This window comes from Rhea americana, unplaced genomic scaffold (assembly GCF_003343005.1).
Source record: "Rhea americana isolate MKP2758 unplaced genomic scaffold, rheAme1 scaffold_169, whole genome shotgun sequence".
NCBI lineage: Eukaryota > Metazoa > Chordata > Aves > Rheiformes > Rheidae > Rhea > Rhea americana.
In genome coordinates, this window is record NW_028185805.1 from 1,598,778 (window position 1) to 1,619,434 (window position 20,657).

Below are 20,657 nucleotides of genomic sequence, written 5' to 3' on the forward strand. Positions count from 1 at the left end.
AAGTACTAGTTTCCTTATACAGGAGTCAAGCAGCCCTTTCTAAAATCCTTAATATAGGGCAACTATATATCTCTAAAGAATAAAACATGTAAAAAATCAAAATTATCCTAATTTGAAAGCACACTCGCTATTGCCTCTTGACCTAGAATTCTACTGTTAAGATGCAGATACTGACAACTAGAGCAGAACGAATGAACTGTTTGCCTTTCACAGATACCTCTCCATTTGCTAATGGGTGTTAGGGGCTTTTCCTCCCTTAATTCTATATATTTCCCTTTTGCTCAGCATGCTATGAATTGTAGAATTCTGTTATGTAGCAACTTTTGAAAAAAATAATAAATTGACTCTGTTGCTTGGTGGTTCCAATGTTTTCTCCTTCAACGTTATCAGCTCAACAATTTTACCTGTGATGAGCCTGCACACACTTTTCCAGGAGATGCTCTGACCTGAATAAATTGGTCAATGCAAGAATATAATGAGGCATGTACTTCATACACATTTTAAATTCTCCTGCTAATGTTCGTTTTCAAACATATGTTTCCTGAAGTTCACCATAATAAAAGACAATTTGAAAAAATGTTATAGGATAAATATCTGATGTAAAAGCTCAGCCTCTGAGTAAGCTCAGTGTTTCTTCCATTCAAAAGCACAGTAACAATTATGAAATTTGAAAGTTTATTTGAAATACTGTGCATTTTTTGGAAGGTATTTCACAGTGTTGTGTATCAAAACTTGTTAGCAATGAGCTGATATATACCACCAATTCATTGACAGCTGCAGTGAAAAACTGTTTCATTAAATTGCATTGACAACGTAAGCAAATTCAGAATTTTCTTTTGTTAATTTTAGCAGCAGAGACTTTCCTCCAGGTATGTGCTGCTTGTTTATTTATCAGTTTAGACAGAAGAAGCTTATATATGAAGCAATAGAAATGGCTGTTTTTAAAAGTTCAGATCTTTTCCTTGAGTAATGCTTCTATCATCTCAAAGAAAAAGACCTAGAAGCAAAATTAGTTGATGTTTTGTTTTCATCTGGCAGTTTGGAGAATCCTATCCCAGTTTCAGATGTCATCTGTAATAGAAACCACAGTTCTCATCTTTGGAATTCATAAATTTTGTAAGTGAGGAAACATGACCAAAATTCTGCCAGTATACAGTGGATCTTTTCCATAAAACAATGTATTTTCACTAAAAAGATCACTTCAGAAATTTCTTTCCCAGATTGAAAGTATAGACTTAACAGAATCAAATTGTATTCTGCAAATTTCCATCTTTTACCTAAACACTAAAGTTTAGATATTCGTAGTTCAATTAAAATTATTTGATAATTTAATCCTGGTTAATCTGAGCTAACCTTTCATTATTTTTAATCCATTTTCCAAAGAGATCTGTGGATCTGTGTTTAGAAATGCACTGTCAGTTTCCATTTTCTATTTAGGTCTCAAAACCAAAAAGTAAAACCAGTTTAGTTAGCATTCAATTCTTTCTCCTCGTTTGTAAATGCACTTGTTTAGAAGATGCTCTGCCTAAAGCAGAACAACATACTTAGAGCAGATCTCCTGCAGGGCAATAAGTCCTCAGACTAAAGATACTGCTATTGTTGTGGCCTACTTGATCTTGTTGAGTTTAAAGCTCAAGAGCTTCTTTTCTTAGATTCACAGAGGCACAATATGAAGTATCCTCAAAACATAATTGATTAAACTGATATATGCTTATCTTAAACACCATTTCATCCAAAACTTTCCAAATGCATAACACTTAACTTCCTGACTGATATACTAAAAAATATTGTGCTAATTTTATAAAACAGTAACTAGGGCTCTGTTAAAAAATAGTTTCTATCTAGAGCAAGCAAAAACCAAAATAACAATTTCATGTTCCTGTTTTTTAAGTCAGTTAAGCTCCTGATCCAATGTACAATACAGCTGTACAAGCACAACTGCAGTGATGATGTGCAGTAAGGTGATGGGAAGGAGGAATAGGGCACAAGGAAGCAAAACCTTCAGGCAGTTCTGTCACCAAAGAGTCTGTCCAGTAAAACTAAAGCCTAAGACACAGAAAAGGCTAAGATCCATCACTAAATCATTGATATTTGCAAGAAACATGAGGTAGCAGAGCACTGAAGACAAAGTCAGAGCCTTTTTTTAACTTTAATTGTATTTTTAATTGTACTGTTTCCCTTGATCAGCACCTGTAAAACCTCAACTCTTAATATTTGCCCCCAGAGTGCTATTAATTAGCATAAAGGTACAGCAAAGATAGTCCCTGAAACCTTCTTCTCAGTGGCTGTGCTAGTGTACTGAGCTCCCATCCATCTCTAGCTGTGTATTCCTTCCCCTGTGCTGCCCTCAAGATACTAAACTGCTCAATGAAAACAGCCTTGTTATCAGTGAAGTGTGATACTCGTTTTAAAAAGGATTTGAGGAAGGATCTGGGGAACTGGAGACCAGTAATACTGACATCTATACTACAGCAATTAATAGAAAGTGTTGTAAATGTATTGTAGGTCCTTGAAGAAATAAAGATGAATGTGGACAGGAAAAGTCAGGTAACACAATTTTCTTAAATTTCTGAAATGTGTTGAATAAGATCCCTCACTGAAGGTTCTTGAAACACTTAACTGCCATAGTTTTCATAAAAATAAACAATTTTTTAGTGATAAGAAATGGGAGTAACAATAAATGGTCAGGTTCGTAGAGGAAGGGGATCACTAGTAGAGAACTGCAGGAATCTGTGCTGAATTTCATGCTCTTCCACAGATTTATAGGTGATTTGGAAGAAGTGGTTACTAGTGAGTGGAAAAATTTTCTTATGATATCAAGTTATTCCAGATGGCAAAGACATGGGACAGCTCTGAAGGGCTGCAGAAGATCTTTATAGTACTGAATAACTGGATGACAAAATGTGGATGAAATTCAGCATCAATAAATGTGACATCTGGGGAGAGGATAGTCCTAACTCCCACTTCAAAAATGAGAGAAGTTAATTGCAGATTTCACTTTCCAAACATGAGTGAGAATTATTTTTATGGAATGAGAAACACAGTTTCTCTTCATAGACAGGATTTACAGGAGTAATAATGAATATAATTTCTATACTATTTGAAACTTCTTGGAGTGACCAGTTTTGAGCTACAGAATCTAACATAAACCTACTAATTGCAATCACTTGTATTATGTGATGAAGGCTATGGGAGATAAATGCTTCTATATTTGAGAATCAAGAATTAAAAAGAAGACATTTGCTTTCTATAAAAACATTTTAAGTCTATAAAGATAAGCCTGTTTACAATTAGTCTTCAGTCCCTGCTCTTAAGAACTAGGACTGATTCTTTAGAACAAAATTCAGTCAAGAGGAAGATAGAAGTTCTATTAAAGGTTTATTTTCTGTAGATGATAGGAAGCAATTTACATGATTTACAAAAAAGAAGAGAATATACAGTCCAGGGAGCCAGATTTATAGCATAAAAATATTTTAGCATTCTGTGAAAGAAGGAAGCATTTAACGAATATTAAATTGGAAAATATAGTGACGATATACGAGAAGAAATACAAATATAAATGTGCTTACAACAGCTGTTAGCAACAATTTAAACTTCACTCATCTAAATGCAACAGTTACCCTGATTTAATACTAAATATGGAATATCCACACTATTGTCAAAGACATCAATCCACATTTTAGATGTCGATAGGATGTGGAGTAAAAGAAAATAGAAATCATTTTAATTTAGGAATTTATTAAACTATTAGCAAGGTGTCTGAAGGTCACATTGATGGAGGATTCTTCAGCCCATTTCTCTGTATCTAACTAACAAAAGATCTATTTTCCTTAAGGAAACTGAGCTTTCAAAAAAGCTTAAGATATCCCTGATCTACTCTGCTGGAGAAGACATTTTTAAGACCACAGAAATAGCCTCAGAAAATAAAATTCCAATATTGTTTAAAATGGAGTTTATTCTTTTCTGACTCAGTCAGCAGTGTTGCTCTGCTGGCTGTAATTGTGAAAAAACAATACTCCATCTTGGTCACATTTTAAGTAATTTTCTGTAATAACGAGAGTTTAGTGCAAAGACTTGTGTTTTATTAATTTCTAGGCCTAAACTCAGATCACCTGCATGTCCATTTTAGGATTCATAACATGGAGTAGAAAAGGTTTCTGGCAAGGGTCTGGCAAGGATCCAAGATATCTAAGTGTTTAATTTCATATGATTTTCTTCATTAGCAAAGCTGTATTAAGAAGTTCTGATCTACTTGATCAGAATTGGAGTTGATCTTCTGATCTGCTCCAATTGCTTATTTTAACTCCAGTAATATTGCATACTATTTGTTCACCTGTGAAGCTATAAACTAGACCATTGAAATGATCTGCCTTTAAAATTAACTTCACTTTGGAAGGGGTTTGTTTTTATTTATTCATTTTTAATTTGGAATACATCAGTAAATCAGATTCTCAGAGGTGTTCCACAAAGTGCTGCACTAGCACAAGTCCGTGGCAGTGAAGTGGCTTGGCACCATGGGTGCGAAGGTGTTGGAACCTTTTACAGCTACCCTGACAGCAAAGAAAATGTAAAGGACACACAGTTACTGTTAACGCAGAATAACAGGTGCCAGTGACAGGAAATTAGGTGCTTCCACCTGCTGAGTAGGATGTCCCTGATACTGTGCATAGAAAAATTGGAAAAGCTGTACCGAACTTGCTACCCCATTCAGTGTTTATGTTTGCATGTGCGTGTCCTGTTGAAGCTGGGGAATTCTGCAGTTTCTGCAGGAATCTAAGAATTGTGAAAGCCTAAGGAAAGCCAGCGAAAGGAATTACAGCTTCTATGACTTGTCACATATTCTGGCAAATCTAGTATTACAAGCAGTCATTTGCCAGAAGAAAGATGTCAAAAGGAATTTTACATTCTCCTAATGATCAGACAGAATCTTTAACAAGACTTTTCCATTTGCAAACAAATACTAAAGACAATAGGCATCTCTCACCTCCATGCCCCCCTTTCTAGCTATTCTTGACTGTCTATAGACAACTCGAGGCAACAGGTTGGCTTTAATATAAATCACTGCATTACTGAAAGCCACGGTGAGGCCAGACAGACTCTCCCGTGTCCTGAAAATAAGGAAAGTCCGGTGTGACTTACAGGCAGCTTTGCTTCCCACACCAGGGGTTTGTAAGATCTATTCCTCTCTACGCCACAGATATCGCTTGTGACATGGGGCAAAATTGGGCTCCTTCTACCTCTTTCCATCTCTATAGTGTGAAAACAATAATACAGCTCTTCCTGGCAAGGGAGAAGATATTCCACTGTATGTTGTGCACCAAAACTAACGTAATACTTCTACGAAGTACTTTATTCTTTGCAAACAATGGGTTTGCCTACATTTTCCATGAAATGGAGGGACAACTCTGAATTCCTTACACTGTATGATTTTTCATTTTTTAATTTTTAGTTGGATTTATTCTATTGCAAGTTTGATGCACATAGGTAATTTGTTTTTCCTACTTTTTACACCATGGAATTGCTGTATATGTAAACTATTTTGTCATCATTTGTCACTGTAAGGTAAAATACATTTTGTTTTTTCAAAAAAATCAAATATATTCTGAATATTATTCTTTTTGAGAAATCAATGCTTTTAACTTGTTATTTTCTTTTCTTGTTTTGAATTTCCCAAAAAAGTGTTTTTTCAATGTGAAAAATAAGGATTTGCAATTATATTTCAAATAAATTGCATATATCCATATTATTTTAATCTCACTCCAGCTGTCTTCAGAAAAAATGCCTGGACCTGTTAATTACAGTTATCTCCTTTTTGTTAGTCATTTCCTATTTGCATAGCTGGAAGAAAATTCATAGAAAGGATTTGGCTTACAATAACCCATATGTTCATTAAATAATATCATTTTAAACGTGTATACCATTCAAAAAGTGATAATTTAAGGAAGAGCATGTGGCTTGGGGAAGAGGATGAATTTCACTTCATATCATTAAAATATAATAGAGAAATCTTTAATTTCAAATGTCTTTAGAGAACAGCCCTTCGTTAGTATTTTCCTTTGATACACATGCAGGAGAGAAAACTGTTTTTAAAAGCATTCTACTTATAGAGTCATTCTTCTGTCTTTCTTTTATCCCATTCCTCTCTGTCTCGCATATTCCCTTGCCTAACAATCAAYTGGTTTGCTCTTTCACAGTAGAAATATGGTGGGGTCTAGAACAAGACTGGCTAATCAGATATAACTCACCCAGCAGGACACTTCAGAGACAGTAATATGTGTAAAACATAGCTGAGTTTATTGTGGATGCAGCTGAGTCACAGAAATATACAGCTCTGACTATACTGCTATATTACACAGGCATAGAAAATTTTAAAACTCTTAGAGGCCTACACTTCCAGATTCCTTGAGATGACAGTATCATTTTTAATAATAATATGGCTTTATTTAGGGAGAATTATCACTGATAATATTTAGAGTCTTCACACATTAAAGCTGAAAAAGACTTTTAAAATAAAAGAATAATCTGTGTGCGATAAAATACAAGAGAATCATCAACTAAATTTAACTAGCAGATTCGTGAATATATTCCAGCAACCTAATTTATAATTCTGTTTAAAAGGCTATATATCAATTCGATATAAATATCTTTACTTATCAATCTCTTTCTAATATTAAAAGCTACGTAGAAGCTAAAGCTTGTAGGTAATCATTTTTAAGTTAGATTCAAGTTTCAGCAAGACTGTTAAATCCTATCCATGAAGCTATGAGCATAATCTTGCAATCTTTTCTGAAGGAATTATTTCAGCTTTTTTGAAAGTTATGCTACTATAAATATATTTGGGTGTTGCCAATATCCAGATATGTTGCTTTTGAATATTGGAAATACAGATTTAAAGAAATTACATGATTCCTTTCTTTATGTATCCCCTTTTAGAAAAAAAACAGTAAGGTAGTTTTCATAACCTTTCATAGGTCTGAACTACCTTGCACTTGGCCCTTAGAGGACTCTGTTGCTTACAGAGTAACTGGGCATTTATTGCCAGTTACATATTCCTGTTGACAGTTTAAAAATCTACTAGTATGTTAAAATACAGATAATGATATCTCTAATTAATCTTTTTAAAAGGAGAATAAAGCGGAGAAAAGAAAAACAGTTCTGATTCTTCCAACAAAAATACTTCAGTATTACAGACTCCAAACTATATTCTCTTTTCTTTGTTCCCAAAATTCAGTCTGACTATAAAGTCATTCTGTATCACAAATACAACAACTTGGTTTTGTTCTGTTGGTTTTGTTCTAACATGAATTCTGACTCACCTGCAGAACATAAGCCCGAGCAAAGACTTGACCAAAAATAGGCCTGACCTGCTAACCAAAGATAAAATAGAAGCCATCTTTAAAACACATGGGCAATGTACCTGATGATTAAATTATTGCAACTGGTAAATTAAATGGATGCTAACTGGCACAGAATAGTATTAGTCAATCCTATTAATTCCATAGTCTCCCCCCCCCCAAAAAAAAAAAAAAAGACTGCATCCAAATTGCCTACAGGGAATCATCCCCGGCCTAACTTAACTTGAAAATCACCTCCAACACTAGTTAGCATGGCTCAAAACCACATCAGAGACCATTCTAAGAATTAATATCTTCCAGTGTCCAGGAATGTAGCACGACACTGTCTAATTTATTAGTGTAGGTGTAGCACACAGATGTAAAAATCATAATGTCTAACTGGAGAAGGACGATGGTTCAGAATAACAGCTACTCAAGACATGACCTAAAGAAACAGGAAAGGGTAAAACAATGTAACTGAAAGAGAGTTTTATTGGCATTACGCCCACAGACACATCATTTGTTACCTTTCACATAACTTTTCCATTAAAAATATTTCGAATGTAAAAAAGTTTCAAAGTCAATATATTTTTTAAAATAATAAAATTTTAATTACAGCTTTCATCAGTGAGGCAAAACTCTCAATTTGTGTGTGTGTGCGTGTGTGTGCACACGCATGGTGTTTTCTCCTTTCAGCTAAATCATGGATTTATATAACCAATATATACAAATCTGATAAGAATATGYTACATTACACTTCCAAAGACCAAGAGTCGCTTTATTATATGAAAAATACTAATGAGATAGCCTATTTTCTTGGGATTACTGCACATATCAGGTGATTGAAGGCATAAGCCTTCTGGCCTCATACCTTACAATTTACTCAGGTTAGCAATAATCTCCATGAAACGCACAGCCTGTCTTGTTTTATTGCTTAATTAGCAACTTGTCAAAAAGCTACACTATATAAATTCAATTTTAGTGTTTTTTTTTCCCACATGTTCACTTACTTTTTATTGGGATAATGAGCTGAGGAATGACAGGAAGAATCTTGTTTCCACCATGTTCCAGCATGTCATGGATTCCTTGCCGAGCAAAAAACTCATATGGAAATGCCATTTCAGTAAGCCCATCAAAAAACAAAGGCAGATAATAATGATAGTCCAGTTTCTCAATCTCTACCTGAAAATACAAAATAAATAAAGAGATGCAATTTAATAAAAGCTAATGTAACGTGATCAGACCAATAGACATTTCATGCCATCCATATAGGTGTGTTTAGCAAACAATAATTCATTTTATATTGTTGTATAATGTGAAGTCTCAATATAGTTTGTGGTCTAATTTCTGTACTGCTCGGCTCAGTCTTTGGTTAGACGGTGTTAGAGATTCAAATATCCGAAATTAGCATTTGAGAGCTTTCTGGTAAGTCAATATCAGAATCTGATAACCTTACTTATGCACCTTACTTTGCAAGTTGCCCATTGGAATTAATCAAACTATTTTCAGAATTAAGTTCTGTTTATTTCAGTAACAGAGGAAAACCAGATCTTTATATATTCACTTGCTTGCTTGAAAGATAGTAAGAAGAAGAATATTGTAATCAACAAAAATCCAGCACTGTACAAATATCAGTACTGGTACAGAATTCCCAACTTCCCAGAATAATGACCTTTTATCTGCTATTGATTTCAGAGCAGAATTTCAAAGAAAAAAAACATCTCTCTCTTTCGGTCTCTAATGTGAAAAAAGAGAAATTAGACATTTGATTTCCTATAGGATGGTTTCTCCAATCCTAAAGTACGAAAGTGTGCTGATTCAGCTATGTACCATCCCAAATTATAGACTTTTCAAGGATTTTGCACTCTATCTTCCTGTTTCTTTCTTCTATCACTCAGCAGTCGGCTGTTATATGCACTTAGGAAAGCTGGAGAGAATCAGCGGCTGGTTGCTTTCTGCCTATCAGAGCTCTGAATATAGCTAAGAAGTGACTCAACCACAAAGCGCTTTCTCAGAAGAGAATGTGATCCTCAAAATCACTTAGACACCTATCTGTATCTTTAGGCACCCACCTCTGTCTTTAAAACACCACTGCTTATTTGCTATCCTACTTTTCCACTGAAAATATATTGCAGAATTGAGTAGAGGCTTCTTTCTTCACAGTTAACAAGCTTTCTCACATAGACCCAGCTGAAGCTACAAATATCCTAAAGCAAATTTCTCAGATTATTCTTGAGATAACTGAGAAGTGTAAAACCCAAGTTCAATTACTGGCTGCTTTATTTGGGGCTTTTCTTCCACAGTTTAGATGAAAAGCTGATTATTGGCCACAGATGAAAAGCTGGATATTTGTTTAACCTGAGAAATTTGCTTTAGGATGTTCAGATGTTACAACTATGAGACATTCGGCAAGTAGAAGACACATTCTTTGCTTGCCACCAAGACTAATATTACTCCCTGTTGCCTCTGAGCAGATCTGAACCCAAGTCTTGCAAAACTCAGCTGACTGGACCACTTCCAACTTCCCTGTTGGAGCAGATCCATATATTATAAATGAATATTAATTGGAAGAGATAATTGAAATTATGTCCTTTACATTTTCTATGACTATCTTACTACTGGTAGCTGTAAAGCCAATTACATACTTACACAATCTCACACATTGTTTATCTTTAACAAGAGATTAAAAAGAACCATTGGGCAATACCCATTCACCTACACACATGAATTATTACCTACACACAGGGAAATCAAGTCCCTGTACTGAACCCTATGGAAGAAGAAAAAAATGAAATCCACATTTCCTAGAAGAGGACTCAAAATATCATATATGATGGTTTGATCTTTTTTGTTTGCTTGCTTTTCACAAAGAAATATTAAACTCATGAGAAAGTTCAAAAATAACAGTCCCAAGCAACCACATATAAAGAAAGACCTTTACAAGAGGAGAATCAGAACTTATTTAAATTCTATAAAATTATGTTTTTTCTATTTCTTGAACATGCTACAGAATATGCTTGTGAGCTGGTAAAAGAAATGTGCCCTCATAGTCATGGAGAACAGAAGGAGGCAATATAGCAACTACAGACTTCTGGTGACAAACTTGACTCTGAGGCCAAATTATTCACTGTAGATACAAACCCGCATCAAGTAAAAAACAGTCAGGTGATCAAAAATACATTTACCAAAAAGCAGGATGAAGAATCAGCAAGTTATTCTCAGGGCACTAAGGATCCCCCCCAATCCCTCACCCCTGCTGCCCCTGCTGCCCTGGAGCCCTGTGCCCTAGCGGCCAGGCCTGACCCAGCCCCACCAGCAGCCATCGCAATCACTGCTGCCTGACAACTATTTCTATCCTCTGTCAATAGGACTTAGGCTTTACTGCTTCAATTTTTTTCTTTTTATATTTTTGTAGTTTATAATTATTAGATTGCAATTTTTTTGTTATGAATTATCAATGTGCTACTACCAGAAAATTGGAAGCAATCTACAACAGCTACTTGTTTCTAGGGTAAAATTAGAAGTGAAAATGAGATATACAATCAGTAATGTTTTTAAAAAACTGAATTCCCTATGTGGATTTGTGATAGATCTTTCAAATTGGAGAATTTTTCCCTGGAAAAACGTTCTTTTTGGATAAACATCCTTGCATCAGAATTTGCAAGTATTTTCCTCAAAACACATATCAAAATTCCTTATTTCTTTTCTCTCTCTCTCTCTACTACATCTCCTCTAGTCTGTATATACCAATTACTTTTTTTTTTTCTTAAAGATGTTTAAATGCTGAGCAATTGTTCTCAGTTCTTTGCCCTCAAAATCTGCTTTTTCTATTTCAGGCACAAAGAAGGCTTATGTGTTCAAAAGCTTCTAGTTTTTCTAGTGACAAAACCTGATCAATAGAAGATATTACTGCTATCTAAAAACATCGTTTAACATTTGGGCATTACATATACATCTGAATGATATGTAAACTTTAAGAGGAACATGATTTCTGGGTGTAAAAATAGGAACTTGAATTTTACATGACATAAAAGTCTGATTTTGAAACAAAATCTCTAAAATACAGGTATTACAAGCTGTAGAGGATCCAGCATTTGCGTGTAGTCCTTACTGCTTATTAGTTCTGAACCCATCAGTGTTGGCAACTGGTATTGCTCTGAAAAGAACTCTGATTTCTGTCTCATTTCTTGAAGTGTCAGCTGTCCAAGTATACAGCCAATTTTACTTAGCATTTTGTGCTCTATAATAACTCCTACAATATGGAAGCCAGAAATATTTTGCCTTATATTCTACTGCATGAAACCTTTTCCTTCTGTGTTTATTATTTAGCTTTCCAAAGTGGCTATTATACAGCTGTTCTGAGAAAAATGTGATTTTTTTTTTGTTTACACCCACAAAATTCTTTGTTAATTTCATTTCCACCCACAAAAAATGCTGATTAAGGCTCAAATTTTTGGCAAAACTTACCCACAACTGACAGCAACACTGCAATGGATTTCAACGAATAAATCTCACAGTAATTATTCTGAACCTCTATACTAGTGTTTTTTGATGTAAGAACCAACCTAATAAAAATATATAAAAAGTAGCCAACCCAATAAAAATTAGATTACTGTAAAAAATGATCACACAACGAAAGCAGCTGTACTAGAATCAGTAAGAATGTGCACATTTCACAAAACTTACATGACAGTTGTATGTACTAAAGTAGTCCTAGGTGAAAAATAAACAGTATTTCATCTGTACTTTTTGTTTTGCCAACATATACAATAAATCAATGCCCAGCAAGATGTGAGTAAAATAATGGCYATATCACAATTAGAAATAATCTGTCCAGTAGCAAATCTGTTCCTATGAAGGAGTGAAAGGCGAGAGGCAAGTCTGCTGAGATAATGAGAAGTCAGGCAAAGAGCCTACACAGTAAACAGTAAAAAGAAGCTTCTTGGCTAATCTGCCCATTAAATGATGAAAGCAAACTATCTGAGAGAACTCAAGGTACAGAGGCTTGACAATAAAGATATCCTCGGCCTTCCTTAAACAATCATACTTAAAGTAATCTGATAATCTATAAAGTAAACAGGAATTTTAGAACCTGGTGTTTAAGGTATATAAACAAATTATTTTTCCATACCATTTCACACAGTTAAACTCAATTGACTATATAATACCAAGTTTTAGATGTAATGATTATCCAAAAATAGGACTAGATGTCCTAAAAACATTAACTGTTTACAAACTGATTTATTTTTATCTAAGGAATTATATATTAGAATAAGCTCTGGAATTGTTGCTTTGAAAAGGACAAACAATTTTAGCAAAGCAAGAGTAATTCTTTTCAAGATTTGTTTTCCATTCTGTACCACCTACAGTTGAAAACTTCCAGCTATTTCCTCTCTTGTTTTCCAAGTTCATGGAAAGAGAAAAGCAGAAGCACTCCTGAATATCCCCAATTTTGAACTTCTTTTCTAATTTTTTTTCAAGATTGCGCTGAACATTTTCTAACTGTAGTCAAGATGAAGCCTTGTTTTTGGTTTCTTACTGGTAGTAGCTTTGTCACCTGATTCACAATGGGATGCTAGCTTTAATTGTCACTATGGAGTAACTAATGCTCATTAACACTACCTAGACGTAATCAAAAACAACTTTTAATATGGTAACTTACCATATGGTCTTTATTGTTCAAAATTCAATTTTGCTGTTTTATTTAGTATATTTTTTCCTTATAAGTTTTCTAGCAATAAATTGTTCTGTATTTCAGTCTGCTACAGTTAACCTTTTAATAGGCTTATACTACAAAGATTCTCTACTGAAAGAGTTTTAGTTTAAATTATTGCGTTCTACCTAAAAAAGTAACAGAAGTTGTGCCTATACTTTGCATCCCATAATAAAAGTATAAAGTACCTATCTTAAAACAAATGGAAGACAAAAGATTATTGAACTTTAAGAGAAACAGATAATGGCAAAGGGGAAAATAGACAGAGACTCTAACAGAAATCTTTGTAACTCAGTAAAACTGAATTTAGAGCCTTATCTATATTTTGTAAATATTTGTGTCGTACAAGAAGTTAAATGACTAATGAATATAGTTGCTTTACATGGATAAATTAAAGGAATAAGCAACAAAACTTTGTGAGTATTACTGTACTGGGCACCTGAATTCAGCTCTGACACATCAAATATTGCTTTTTGTAAAAAAGAAAAAATACAGAAATTTTACAAAGATAATCATTTTCAATTTAATTTCTTCCCTATTGCCTTCATGTTAATAACAACAGTAATGCTGTCATGAATAAAAATAGTTGGTAAATGCTAGGGAGAATATTGTTCTATTGTATTTTATGTAACAAAGTATAGTTCATTTTTCTATCGTATTTTTTATACCTTGATGACCTATTGCTCCTTTAAATGAAATTTGAACACAATAAAATTTAAGTCTAAGAGTCTAAGGAGAAGAGTATGATATGAAAGAGTTCACAACTGTGATGCATACTTAGAAAGTAAAGTAAATATATTCTAAATGCTTTTCCTTTTCTCTTCGCTAGCTTAGGGGCATATAACTATCCTACATGCACCTCCAAAATGAAGCAATACGAACCCTTATTCCCACAGACTAATTGACCCTGTTGCCTCCCTCTCTCACCTTTCTGCTGTTTTGTCTCAGCTGAGACTGCTGTCAAATCCACGTGGATTCTTTTCCAATTATGGGCGACATTCATAAAAAAATGTGTCTACTTTCTTCTGGCTCTGGCTTGAGCCACATGAATGAGAAGCATGGCTAAACCGAAATTATTTGCAAGATGGTAAGACTTATCTACTTATTCATAATCCACTGTGAACACCAATGCCTGGAGTTGGATAAAGACCTCTGTAATACTACTGAGAAAACAAATACCCAAACATACGTCATTACAGCAGACATTGCACGGATACCATTTGCAGAACAATTGCTACTAGTAATGCTGAGGCCCAGATAGTGTAGTCGTGCTACCTGGATTTAGATTTTATAAATATACACTTTGCTGAGGATACAGAACAAGCAGGTCTTGCCAGTGTAGAAGAGGGTCAGAGTATCATACAGGAGAAACAGGATGACCAGAAAGTCTGGATTTAAGCCTAGTAGTACAACACGCAGTGCTAAAATGATAGACTAAGAATTCCTGCTACAGTATAGAAGTTCATCAGTATGATTTAGTAAGACAGGGAATAGACTTGAGCAGACTAATTAATCATTATGAGACACCAATATGATGCAGATACGAAAAGGGCAAATATGATCTAAAATATATCAGATATTTCCAGGATAGATAGGGAAGCATTAATGTTATTATACAAGGCACTGGTGAGAGCTCAACCGTTATTATCATCAATTTGCCTAATATAGGACATCTCGATTTTGTTCCCACTAATTCTTCGGTGGAAATAACAGACATGTAAGATACATAAGATACCCAATACTTAAAAAGGAAATCAAATACTTTTTAACTTATTATTGTTTATTTGGGGTTTAATTAGATCAGATTCTGAATCAATATCTGATTCTGATATCTGRATCAATTGGCTTCTAAAAAGGCATGCAAAATGTATTATTATTCTAATAATACAAATAGCTACAGACTATGCTTAAAGGATTGCTTTCTATTAATTGATGGATGGCATTATGAACAGAAGCCAAATGCACCCTGAGAAAAGCATTCTGTAAACATCAGTCAGATAAATRTGTAATGTATTCAAGAATTGAGTGAAGCAAATAATGGGCCATGCTATTATCTCAGTAGCAGAAAAAAAAAAAACTCTCTACTACCTCAGACTGTTTCTTTTTCTTTTTATAGTCTTCTTGCTGCTCATAGACTTGTTAGGCATATCCAATTGTCCCATGTTTTTTCTTTACACAACTTACGAACATGTTGCAAGAGTTCCACAAGTATGATAAATATGAAACTTTAGATTAGGACATAAATAATAACTGACTTTGACTTGAAGAGATGCTTTATTATTTACCTACATTTTGCTAATCTCTTTCATTTGTAATTGCCTAATATGAGCTTTACATGATGTGTAAAGATAACYGGCATTTATAACAATCACACAGTGTTTCATATATAATACATGCATACTGCGGCAGGTGAATTGGAATGAATGGCTCATCAGAGGACCACAGCCCCCAGTAAGATTAAGTTCCACCTTCATCTGTGACATCTGTGACTCCTCCACCACTGCACTTGGACAGCAGTGAGGAGCAGAGGGCAGAATCCATCCCATCACTATAGAATACAGGAATAATTATAATTGTGAAGTAGAAACTTTCAATTTTGCAAGCATTTAATTAGGCACAAGGGGATACCTCCTCTCTGAAAAGGGAAGCAAAGAGGAAAACAGTGTCCCAGTAATAGGCAAGAAGAGGAAGCTTTGGTTTTTGCCCCTTGCACATTTGCCTGTCACTGTGGAGATTAATTCCCTCCTCTCCATGGCAGAACCTGAAGTCAGTAGGACAGTAAGGAGGTGGCTGCAGGCCTCTCCCACTATCCTTTTTACACAGACATGTTGATCTTGGTTTATCTACTTTGAGCAACATGGAGTTCATTTTAAATTGTGTTAGAAGCATATGGATCAGTTTGTCCATCCCAACACAACACATACAATGCAGCATCTCAGTACAGAACTTATTTAAAATTTACTTTATAGAAAAAAAAGGTTTCCCTCAAAGAATTTTTGCTACCATTTTAATAACATGAAATATAACATTGTATTTTAATTTTCAGGAATTAATTATTAAGGTAAATCAGGAGAGAACATTAACTTATTCAATGCCATTCTGAAAGCTAGTGCCCAAGCAATTGTTTTCTTATTTTTTAGTATGCACTTCTGTTTCCTATGCCAATTTTTCATGCAAAGCTGTCTGTCAAATAAGCTTGACTTTTTTGGTTTACATGAAAATAACATAAAAACAACAAAAAAAATACAGATAAGAGGAAACACTGGGATAAAGCCACACAGAAAAAAGTGTTCATAGGCAAAATTAAAAACAACTATCTGAAGATTAATATTGTTTGAATAATTAAGCCATAGCATAAAATATCAGGAGATCTTTTTCAGTGCAATGCTAACTAATATTGCCCATCTAYGCAATTAAGTTTAAGACATACAAATAGTGACACATTGGCAATTTTATGGCTTTAGAAATTGAGGAAGCTTTTAAACACATCTTTATGCATTAGCATTTGCATATTGATTCACAATACTTTCCTTTGAATATAATAAAAATGAAGAAACAAAACAGCTCAAAGGCAAATTATAAGAGTGATTTTTCTAAGGAGTTCTGCATTAGCCTGTTCCTACTACCTTCTGAGTCTTGACATTTATCTCTAAAYAGGAAAGAAGGTAGAAATGCCATAATAAATAGAATAAAAATARTGGTAGTCTGATCACTCTCCTCATCAGGAAAAGAAAAAGAGACATTTCTGCAAATGATTTAAGGTGAGTCTTCATTAATATTTTACTTTKGAGCAACTGTGCAATTACAAAGTGAATCCAAAGAGAGAACAGCATTTTGTGTAGAGCTAAYGCACTTTTGTATATAGATGTGATTGAGCTATTTCTTTATTTCATTATTTTTTTCTGAAAAAGTAAAAGGATTGCTGATAGCTTTCTGTAGGAAAAGCTATCTTGCTCACAAATTCAAAAACTCACTATGGGACAGTTTTGAGASGTATCAGAAAAAAGAATATTATGGCTAACATATGCCTATTCCAATATGCATTAATATTTTTAGTGTTTCTTTCCTATACAACTAACATAGGAAAACTCTTCCCACACATTCTATGGCTCTCTGGAGATGTAACTACATATTTGGGGATATCTTTATTATTATGCATGGAAAATTATACAAAACAGAAATGAAGACACAGTCCTCTCAGTAAATTCACAGTCTATTCACTCATTTCCTATTAATTAATCTTATTGATTTCACACCGCATTTGCAAAATTCTCTTAATGAGAACAACCTACTTTTCAGGTTGATTTTTTAAAGAGATCTATACTTCTCAGAAGTGTAATCAGAATCCTAAATGTACAAGAGCCCAGCGACTCAGCTGGTAGTTTCACAAGTTTARCAAGTATTGAGAAGCTAATGCCTTATAATGAAAGGTTTTATATATCTCTTGTTTTTCTAAAACAGTGTTGCTAAGACAGAACAGCAATCTGTGGACTGTACTCTGCAGATCTGGCTTGTTGAAAGCAATCTAAGRGATGGTTTTAAGAGTTAACAGAATAATAGATAAAGGATATCTGGCTCTGTAGATATTGAATTAGGATTTCAAAAAGCTTTCAATAGAGTCCTTTCCAGAAGATTATTAAGTTAACCTAGTAGCCACAGGAGGCAAGATGAAGTCTTTCATGAATTAAAAGCCAGTTACAGTAGAAGAAACAAAAAGGCTAATGGTGGAGTGCCCTGGGGATTAGTAGCAGAAATGATTCTGCTTCTTATGTTATCAGAGACCACAATAATTTAAAATTAAAAGTATTATTCAGAATGATAGCAATTATGGATTATTGCAAATAATTGAAACTGGTTGACAAGATGAAGTGATTTACCACTGTTGTGAAAGATAGAAYGCAAGGTAGAAAAGTAAAAACTATAAACTATTTTTACAGCTTATAATACTGCAGCTTCTGGTAAKCTCATTGAKCAATATTAAGGCCTARCATGCTGGTAATTRTGCAGACATAAAGRAAAGATGGTCCTTCTTTCAAAGAGGTGCACTCAATGGTCTGTTCTGATTTCTAGAAAGMYTTACCTAAAGCAAAGATCAATAATATAGGCAGTATTAAGAAGAATTACATTCTAATAYGCATATTTTCTTGAGTAAAGGTTTTTAAAATCACAAAAGCAAGGAACAGTTTTGATTTTTGTAATAGTCTTCTCTAATTGTTACCATCTTGAATCTTCTGTAAGCCATATAACTTTCTATGGCTTCTGGAATGCCATTCCGTAAGAAGACTTAAAGAGATACAAACAGTGCCAGTCAAAGAAGGATGATAAAAAGATTTTTATGGACTCTAAAGCACTCTTCTCCAAGAGCTGCAGGGGAAAAGTTCATTAAGTTCATGTAAAAAATTAAGTTTATCTGGGAAGAAAGTAAGGACAGTGAGGACAGTTCTCTGTCTTTAGGTCTGGAGCTTCTTTTAAGAGCCTGGCTCTGCCTTGTCTATTAATGGGATGAGTCTTGCAGAAGGGGAGTTTGCCACAAAAGCATCAGTGAGATGAAGCCATCCTCTTGTGAGCCATTCTGGTTGCACTACTGCTGTATCACCGCTGCAAGGCCGAATTAGGAGTTCTTGACTGGAGCTGGGACATCACTACGAGGAGTACACCTGAAGAGGAGTGCTACTCATTGACAAGCAACTTCACCTAGTTGCTTATTTCAAATTTTGTATGAATTTAAGTTGGCTACTTTTGGTTACAACTCTTCCATCATTAATTCAATGGACACACATAACCTCGTATGTACTACAATATCTTAAAAACATTTAATAAAATCCAAGTGATTTACAGTATGAATTCAGACGAGGCAGTAATTTGTCATAGCAAAACATATTACATCGTACACAGCAATGCAAGCCACATTTCTACTGTCAGTACATTTGCTGAACTAATTTGTGAAAGGAACTGAAGACAAAGGCAAAGATACCAGTTTAAAAATCAAAACTCTGACATCTACATTCAGTATTTTGCCAGATCTAAACTATTCCATTTTAAAAATCAAGTAACAAATGCAACTTAAATACAYAGACTAGTGGACATTCATCCACTTCCTAAGAGCTCTAGCGTAAGTCTTTTAAATGAACTTTACTTYCATACTGATTAAGCTTATTTGCAAAGCAAATCAGTTTAAAGGTGGCCCAATTGCTCTTGACCTCTAATCAGTAAATCTGTAGAGCTTATTGAGACCTATTGGGTTCATTAATATAACTAAGTAACAAACTRATTTTCAACTCAGTTGCAGAAACTGCTGTTGTTAGCACCCAACACATTTTGCTCAGTATACGTATTTAATAGTAAATAATGTAAAAAGGTATTATAATAATTTTTTAATACTAGACCAATACTGTATATGGTAAAATTGTTTTTACAAGGRTGGATACATTTACTGAGAGAAATCACTTTTCCATTACAGTGAAGTAAGGAATGAGTAAAAAATGTCTGTCCTATCTTGTGGCTGYCCCAGAGCTACAAGAACTAGGTTCAGCTCTGTAATGATTAACAGGATCTCTTAAAGCAGAGAACCTTGGTCAACTTAATGAYCTTTAAGACCAAAGGGTGACAGAAAACCAAGGGATTTTCAAAGAGTGCAAAGAAGCTGTAAGGGCTCTCTGGTATATATATTGACAAAGCCATTGGGTAACACACTGTCTTCACAGTTTCTGAAAGCCATCCCCCAACTTTTAAAGCAAACAGTGATTTAGACGCACATCCGTTTGAGAATCACTTCCATTAGCCCAATAGGCACATTTTGTTCAGCTCTCTACTCGTGATGATGATACTCCTTCCCAGGTCCAGATATTGAAATGTATAGGGACACACCATAAATGCTGTAAATGTAGGCCAGAAACTCTAGTTTCTTACTAACAAATAAAAGTTCTTCAATCAAAACTTCTTTAAAAAAGTTGGAGCAACCAGGGTCACAGTATGTGAATCCTCACTARCTGCAGGACTAATAATAAGAGAGGAAAAACAACACTTTCTCATTGTTAGTGTGTCTGGGAAGGAGCTTGCACCAAGAACAGTTTTGGAACAGAAGGATTGTCTAAGAAGAGGCCARCCACAAGAAACTCTTTGTCCCATTGCCTCCAAGAGTCCTAGAAGATGGCTCTGAAATCATTTTGCACTTTTCAGTCATTGTATGATGGAATGAAACACATTAGACAATATGCTTGCAATGGTGAAAGCTCATAGAGGAAAACTGTAGAAGGGTAAATCAAATATTGAATGAACTGTTCCCAGAAATTGTCAGAGCCTCAAAAATCAAAGGGAATACTGCACCATCTGCTGGCTGATACCAAACATTATGGTGGCGATGTCCACTGTATTTCAAGAACAAACTATAAAACAAGAGAGCCAGGAGATTACTGTAAATTTCAAAGCCAAATTTTGGAACAAACATCTGTTTATCACAGAAAAGTTAAAAGCCYCTCCTTGTGAAACTCAATGCAGTTTCAAGTAAGTCAAAACTCAAGACTGGTACAAAACTTTCAGAACTGACAATTACAATATGGCTAATAAGTGTCTGCACGAACTGAATCTATATTTATAACTTAAAACAGCCC

General features: G+C 34.5%; 1 protein-coding gene across 2 annotated transcripts in view; it reads right to left on the reverse strand.

Annotated features, from left to right (window-relative positions):
- The window catches only part of PACRG (parkin coregulated), a 264,619-nt gene that overhangs the window by 104,961 nt on the left and 139,001 nt on the right, over positions 1–20,657 (reverse strand). For both annotated transcript variants that reach the window (XM_085300781.1, XM_085300780.1), the window contains exon 4: positions 8,345–8,516. In XM_085300781.1, the coding sequence (XP_085156907.1) occupies positions 8,345–8,516 (172 nt within the window). The remainder of the gene's footprint in view (positions 1–8,344; positions 8,517–20,657) is intronic.